Raw genomic sequence first — 8,155 nt, 5'->3', positions numbered from 1 at the left:
GCGGCGCTGAGCGGGGCCGCGCGGCGGGGGGCTGGGGGCCCTGGGGCGCGGCGGCGGCGGCAGCAGCAATATGGCGCCGGGCAGCGGGGGCGGGGGCCTGGGCCCGGGCCCGGCGGGAGGACGGGCCCGAGGGCGCCTCCTCCTGGCGGCGCTGGGACTGCTGCTCTGGGTCCGGGGTACCCGGGGCCAGGACGAGCCCAAAATCTTGGGCATGAGGCTGATAGGCTGCAACAAGACGTGCGGGACCAACCCGGAGGGCATCCTCTTCGTCTCCGAGGGCAGCCAGGTGAGGCTGAGGCTGTATGGCCTCAACCTGGACACCTTAAACCATGGCCACATCACCTTCACGGAGCTGGAGACGATGCAGGATGTCCACCAATCCAACTTCTGCATGGGGGTCACCAAGGACCTGATGGTCCACCAGCTGGTCAACCTGAGCAGGGACAACTCGAACGCGCTGCTGATCCTGGAAACCAAGTTCCTAAGGAGGAGTGAGAATGCGAGGCTTTACGGCCTGTGCACCTGGAGTGGGGGGAAGTGGCTGAGGTGGCCCGGCAAGGACTCCCTGGTCTTCCTCATGGAGGATAAGCGTAAGTTCCTGCCCCTCTGGCTGCACATTGTACTGGTCGTGGTGCTGCTGGTGCTCTCCGGCATCTTCTCCGGCCTCAATCTAGGTCTCATGGCCTTGGATCCTATGGAACTAAGGATCATACAGAATTGTGGCAAGGAGAAAGAGAGAAGGTATGCCCGAAAGATTGAGCCCATTCGAAGGAAGGGGAACTACCTTCTCTGTTCCCTGCTTCTGGGCAACGTGCTGGTCAACACTTCACTCACAATCCTTCTGGACAACCTACTGGGATCTGGAGTGGTAGCTGTGGCCTCCTCCACTATTGGCATTGTCATCTTTGGAGAGATTGTACCCCAGGCATTATGTTCCCGGCATGGCCTGGCTGTGGGGGCCAGCACAATCAATGTCACGAAATTGTTTATGCTAATTACCTTCCCCTTAAGTTTTCCCATCAGCAAGGTTTTGGATTATGTTCTTGGTCAGGAGATTGGTACAGTCTACAACAGGGAAAAGCTGATGGAGATGCTGAAGGTGACTGAACCATACAATGATCTGGTGAAGGAAGAGCTCAACATGATCCAAGGTGCCCTGGAACTGAGGACCAAAACGGTGGAGGATATCATGACCCAGCTCCATGACTGTTTCATGATCAGAAGTGATGCTATCCTGGACTTTAACACTATGTCAGAGATCATGGAAAGTGGGTACACTCGCATTCCAGTGTTTGAGGACGAACAGTCCAATATTGTAGATATCCTCTATGTCAAGGATCTGGCCTTTGTGGACCCAGACGACTGCACTCCTCTGAAAACCATCACCCGCTTCTACAACCATCCAGTTCACTTTGTCTTTCATGACACCAAACTGGATGCCATGCTAGAGGAGTTCAAGAAGGGTAAGACCTAGTGGACTATTAAGTCTTTTTGTGAAATCTTGTTATGCCTGCTGTGACAGATTCTGTTTGTATGTAGCCTGTGCTCTCTTCTCCATCACCTCCTGTTACTCTGAGAGACTGCCTCTGGGATGAACTAAAGCATTTAGGAGAATCTATCCCTTGTTTCATTACTTCAGGTGGTGGAATGGGGAGAGTTCCAAATAACATTTTGAGGGCTTTAAAAATTCAGTGGAATGCAGGCAGATTATTCAGTGTTTGGAATAGGAGTGTCATAGCTTCCTAAGCCCAAGACATCAGCCTCTCTTCATTGGTCTTTTAGGCATATTTAATGGGCCTTCTCTTGCTCTGTACTTTTCCGACTCATCAGTTCTTGGCTACCTCTCAAGAGGCTGACTGTAAAGGCAATAGGAGAGTTTTACTCACCAGTCCCAAACCTAATGCACACACATCCCCTTCCTTCCATCAAAGCTTTTATCCAGGCTCAAGCTACACTGTCAAGAAGTCATTTATGAACTAGAACATATCTTAGGGTTTCAGCAGCAAGGAAACTGAAAGGGAATAAAACGGGCATTTTTGGAGGAGATGAAAACAAAATTTTCACCTGAACCAGGCAGGCTTTTTCTGAGGTTTCCATTTGCAAATCACAATTGTCTCTGGTTCCAAGTCCCCTTTCTGGTAGGTAGGGACACCTCCTTTTGGACTCATTTCCTTTCCAGTCAAGGGAGCCATAGATAGATTGAATTGCACCCATTATCCTTGGAATGACTTCTGAACCTTAGTTTGGGACTGGAAGGGAGGTAGGACCCAGTAAGTTATTTCTGGAACATGGAGCAGAGTCAAGTTGGGGAACTGACTGGATTGCTGGTGTCGGGCTAGAACGGGGAGCAGCAGGAGCTGGGGTGATGGGTAGTACTCAGAATTATTTGGTTCTGTTGCTGAAGTGTGACCACCCCACCCCTACCCCCTTTGTGATTTCTTATCTGGTTATTCCCTTACCCCACCCCACCCCCCAGTCACCCTACCAGCTTTCATTAAGTGATTACTGTTTACCAACCCTCCATAATGCCTCAGGATTCAAAGATAGGACTAAACAGTCCCTTGCTTTAAAGAGTTTACATTCTAAAGGAGACCACATGTAAATAGTAATGTCCATAGGCTCCCCTTTTCCTAGCATTAAACGTGCTTTTTGGTCTTGGGGGACAGCCAAGAAAAAGGCATGGAGTGGGGAGGGAGATGGAATGTTTTGATTTTTTTTCCAGGAACAGCAAGGAGACCAGTAACACTGGATCTTAGAGTATGTGGAGGAGATGGAAGTGTAAGAAGACTAGAAAGGTAGGAAAGGGGCCAGGTTACAGAGAGCTTTAAAAGGCAGGATGCATCTTAGGTGGGACTTGGACCCAGCTAACTAGGTCTTCCTGACTCCAAGGATGCTCTTTTATATAGTTAGGCAGATTAAATCCACATTTTGGGATAGAGGTTTGGATTTGGAGTCAGAGGGCCTGAGTTAAAATTTTGATTCTGCCACTAATTATGATTTAACAATCCACTCCATTTTCATGAACTTCTATAAAATGAGAGGGTTGGACTAGGTGAGGGGTGGGCAAGCTTTTTTGTATGGCCTGTGAACCATTTTTACATTTTGAAATAAAGTTTCAAATAAAGTTATTGCATTTTAAAATGTAAAAACTATTCTCAACTCACATGCCAAGTGCTAGATCTGGCCCTTGGGCTCTAGTTTGCCAACCCCTGGACTAGATGACCTCTATGGATCTATTATTTGTAATCTATAATCCTATGATAGGTTTGACAGTTTAAAAGATGAGGAACTAAGGAGAAACTGGCTTGGACTCACCCATTATAAAATGGGGCATTGTCTTCCTGGAGGACTTCTCCCTGGGAAGTAGAAGCCAGGGGGTGAAATTCATCAGAAAGAAACCAACACATACTCTGGTGATTCCATTCACCTGTAGCCTGAGAAGGGACTTTTAGGTGGGTACATAAGCTTGATAACTAATTCTTGCTCAAGTACACAAGCTTATCAGGATTTAGAACTGACATACAGTTTTATGTAGATAAAATGGCTAGAGAGATCAATCCCACACCTAGTAGATAACAGAGCCATGATTGGAACCCAGGTCTTCTGTAGTGCAGCATTAAGGCATTTAAGTCACCAATCCGTCAGTCACAAGCACCAAGTTACCTTTTTGTGAAATTAACCTCCCCTCCCCACTCAGCCTAATGTCACGTCAGGTCATTGACCTTAAAAATTTTGTGATGGTGTGTGGATTTCTTGCCTTTTCTGCTGATTTTTTTTTTTTTTTGGACTGGACCTATAATTTCATTAATGTATGAACTCTCAGTAAGGGAAATTCTTAGGGATGTAAGTTAAGACTTCCTCTGGACCTTACAGTCTTAAGAGAGCTGCTTGCCCAAGGTTATGTAGCCAATATGTATCTAAGCAGGGACCTGAGCCCAGGTTTCCCCTCACACTGAGGCCTGTTCTCCAGTCCACTGTGTCTCACATCCTGGAAGGTTTTGACTTTCTCTAAAATGTTTGCTAGCAAATGATCCAGAGTGTTCCTTTTCCCTACCCCTATCTCTCATTCATTACATTCATTACATCCTGGGACCACCTAGAGTCATTCACAAAACATCCTTTTCACCTCTTTACATTCTAGATATAAGATTTAGCCAGATTGGTTGGCCTTTGTCACATTCTACCAGACCCCTAGATTCTAGAGGGACTGAATTTGGATACTTAAGTCACACTCATTTTGTTTAGTGAGAAAAATAACAAGTAGCTTTAAGCTCTAACCTCCTAGGAAAATCCAATAACTTTTCCAGCCACTGTCTCTTCTCCCCACCACGGGAAATAATCTCAGTATCTGTGAAGCCAAAAATAAGATAGATTGGGCTCTTCAGAGCATTGTCTTTCCCCACCCTAGATTCCCAGTTTCTTCTTCCCTGGGATCTACAGTATTGTAGGCACAGCCTTGAAGGAAAATGATGGCATAGTACTATAGTACAAAAAACGACAGGATCATTGATCTGAAGCTGAAAGAGATCTTAGAGGTGATCTAATCCAGTCTCCTGGTCTTACATTTGAGGAAACTGAGGCCCAGACTGGTTAAGTTAATTTGTCTGTCGTCACAGGGGAGTAAATACTCTCACAACAGCCTTCTTTCCATTGTACCATGCAATAGAAGACCAGCTCTGTCCCAGTAAAACATGATGCTATCATGTACATAGAGAAGGCAGTCAATCACACCATCACTTCAGAAACTCTTCAGCCCTCTGGAACTCTTTCAACCTAGTGAGGATATTGAGGGAGCTAAAACACCCAGGCTTTTTTCATCAGCAGCCAAAATAAGGGATAGTAACCCTATATAGAACAAAGTGGCCCCAAGATGGAAAGATTCAAGTGACCAGAAGGGAGGGTGTGGCCACCGTGAAAGACTGTAACATCAAATTTGGGAGGTCTTTCCAAGTATTCTAGAAATTTATTGTGCTGAAGAAGCTTATAGCAGATTTTTCACGTAACTGCCAGGAGCTAAAAATACCTAGCCAGGCTGTAAGAGAAGAAGAGAAACCATTAGGAAGGAATATAGAGAGATAGTTAGGGCCAGGGATGGAACAGTAGGACAGAGGCTTCTATCTTTCTTTGGTCCTTGGATTTGCCCTCTTTGTGCCTTAGTTTCTCTTAGCTGGGGTAAAAGAAGGCCCAGGGAGCAGAAGTATTATAAGGCTTTCAATTAGTAATGAAAGGGCTGAGGTGTGGCTTGGGAGAGTGCACTGTGGATTTGGAGTTCAGTGTCCTGGAAACTGTTTTGAACAGGCTGAAAAAGCCTCCATTCTCTCAGTCATTCAGCAAATGTTTATGTGCCTGGCACTGTACTATATGCTAGGAATACAAAGACAGAAGTGAAGCATTCCCTTCCCTTAAAATCCGTTGGGGGAAACGTGTACACATAAATATGTGAAGTAACTAGAAAGCCAGTTTGTGGGGGAGGCACTAGAAGGAGGGAGGAATAGAAAAAGGCCTTGAGTAAGAGAGAGGGCACTTGGACTGAGGGAAAGTAGGGATAGATGAAGAAGTAGGGGACCACCCCCTCGGACTGTGGGATGGAAGCATTCATCATCAGCAAACATGTATTAAGTGCAAGACTGTCGATTTCACCTTTGCAATCTCTCTCTTCTGACACTGTCACCATTCTAGTGCAGGCCTTCATCTCACATCTGAATTACTGTAATAACCTGCTGGTGAGTATGCCTTCCTCTAGTCTTCTCTCCAACCAGTCACCAAAGTAGTTTTCCTAGACTACAGATCCAATCATATCAATCTCTCTCTTCCCCCTCTCCCCCCCCAATAAACTCCAGTGGCTTCCTATTGCTTTCAGCATCAAATACAAAATGCTCCATTCGGCATTCAAAGCCCATCATAACCTAGCCCCGCCTGTTTTTTTTCCAGTCTTCTTACACCTTACTCCCTGCCTTGTACTCTTTGATCCAGTGATGCTGGCCTTCTGGCTGCTCCACAAACAAGATACTCCATCTCCCCTCTCTGGCCATTTTATTTGGCTGTCCCCCATGCCTGGAATGCTCTTCCTCCTTATCCCCATCTGCTGGCTTTCTTGGCCTCCTTTTAAGTCTCAACTAAAATTCCATCTTCTACAGGAAACCATTTATGATGACTGTACCTTCTCTCTTTTGGTTGTTTCTTATTTATCCTGAATATAGCTTGTTTGTATATATTTGTATCTATTTGCTTACTTTTTGCCCTCCCCTCCATTAAATTGTGAGCTTCTTGAGGGCAGAGGCTTTTACCTCTTTCTGTATTCCCAGTACTTAGCACGCTGACTGATTGCCTAACAAATTATTAAAAAGCTAGGTGCTGCCCCCAAGAAGCTTAAAATACTGGAAAGAGGATATATCCAGTCTTTCTAGAGTGTAGTTGAGTTCAGCAGTCCTCAGTTTCTAGTCTTGGAAGTTGGGTTTGCCTGCAGTGTTGTAGATTAGGAAGATTTGACTGCCACAGCCCAAATTGTGTTCTTTTTTCTCTTCCAGATAATACCCAGTCCTAGGCCCTGGGGCATTTCAGTATAGAGAGAGGTCTAAAACTGTAGATTCCCTTTAGAAATCTACATTCCAGCTTTTATCAAAGTCTATTCTACCTCTCTTCCAATTTAGTCCTGCCCCTCCCTGATACTAAGCCTGTCTTTTGACAATCTTATCTGCCTCCACCCACCCATCCAGTTTGGTGCTGGATATAAACTTTGTGTTCCCTGCCCAGCTATGCCATTGATTCATTGTGTGACCTTGGACTTGTCTTTTTTGTTCTTCTAGTTCAGCCTCTCCTTCTATAAAAAGTCAGAGTAGGTCAAATGGAAAGAAATGCCCACAAATATTATAAATACATCTCTTCAGTAGGCAGTTTCACCTAAGTTTTCTCATTTGCCTGACTTTTCTTTTACTAGCTAGCTTTTTCTGTATAGATATTTTATCCAGACCCGTACCAGAGTTGCCATACAACTCCTTAACATTATTTAATGCTCTGTGATTTGGTGTCTAGGAGAAGTTGCTTTGAAACAGATTTATCTGAGAACATGATAGGACTTACCCCTCCTTGGATAATTCTCCTGGAATGCAGGGCAGAGGCTGTAGTTCTGAGGAGCCAATATTGTCCAGCAAATGTCCTCTTTTTTAGCATGATGCCTAGGAGACGGTGGTGGGGGTGGCGTGGGGTGGGGTGGGGTGGCCAGATAGGCATCAGCCTCCCTTGATCATTGGGAAGTAGAGGCAGTTTATTTATTAGCAGGGCCAGGGCAAAGAAGAACAGTTAGCAGATGTGTTAATCTTTTGGTCCCAATCTGTTATTTAAGTTTGATTTTTTTTTTCTTTTTTACATTTTGCAAGAATATTTGAACTTTATGAGTTTTATGCTTTCACATCAGGAAATTAAGCTCAATTTTTTCCCCCAGGTAATAAATAATACCTCTGATGAAGGTAAAAGGTCTTGTATCTTTAAAATGAAAAGGGTGCCCTCAGGCATTATGATACAGTGGAAAGGATGCTGAATTTTAAGTCAGAGAACCTGGAGTCAAATTGCAGCTTTGTCACTTTATTCCCTTTGGGATCTTGGTCATACTGCTTCATCTCTGGGCCTTAGGTTCCTCAAGGAAGGAGTTGAACTTGAAGGTTCTTTTTTTTTTTGTTTGTTTTGTTTGTTTTTTTTTTTTTTTATTTAGCTTTTAACATTCATTTTCACAAAATTTTGGGTTACAAATTTTCTCCCCTTTTCTCCCCTCCCCCCCCAAATGCCAAGCATTCTAATTGCCCCTATGACCAATCTGCTCTCTCTTCTATCATCCCTCTCTGCCCTTATCTCTGTCTTCTCTTTTGTCCTGTAGGGCCAGATAGCTTTCTATACCCCTTTACTTGTATTTCTTATTTCCTAGTGGTAAGAACATTACAGTTGATCCTAACACTTTGAGTTCCAACTTCTTTAGCTCCCTCCCTCTCCACCCCTTCCCTTTGGAAGGCAAGCAATTCAATATAGGCCAAATCTGTGTAGTTTTGCAAATGACTTCCATAATAGTTGTGTTGTATAGGACTAACTATATTTCCCTCCATCCTATCCTGTCCCCCATTACTTCTATTCTCTTTTGATCCTATCCCTCCCCATGAGTGTTGAC

At 44.7% G+C, this 8,155-nt stretch overlaps 1 protein-coding gene across 2 annotated transcripts in view; it reads left to right on the top strand.

Moving 5' to 3' along the window:
* The first annotated feature begins 55 nt into the window (after positions 1-55).
* Positions 56-8,155, top strand: part of CNNM4 (cyclin and CBS domain divalent metal cation transport mediator 4) — a 68,451-nt gene continuing 60,351 nt past the window's right edge. For both annotated transcript variants that reach the window (XM_072633803.1, XM_072633802.1), the window contains exon 1: positions 56-1,463. In XM_072633803.1, coding sequence (XP_072489904.1) covers positions 71-1,463 — 1,393 coding nt within the window. In that variant the 5' untranslated portion in view covers positions 56-70. The remainder of the gene's footprint in view (positions 1,464-8,155) is intronic.

Source organism: Notamacropus eugenii, chromosome 1 (genome assembly GCF_028372415.1).
Source record: "Notamacropus eugenii isolate mMacEug1 chromosome 1, mMacEug1.pri_v2, whole genome shotgun sequence".
In the NCBI taxonomy this organism is placed as follows: domain Eukaryota; kingdom Metazoa; phylum Chordata; class Mammalia; order Diprotodontia; family Macropodidae; genus Notamacropus; species Notamacropus eugenii.
Note: the sequence above shows the minus strand (reverse complement) of the source record. Positions and strands in the feature narration are given on the sequence as shown.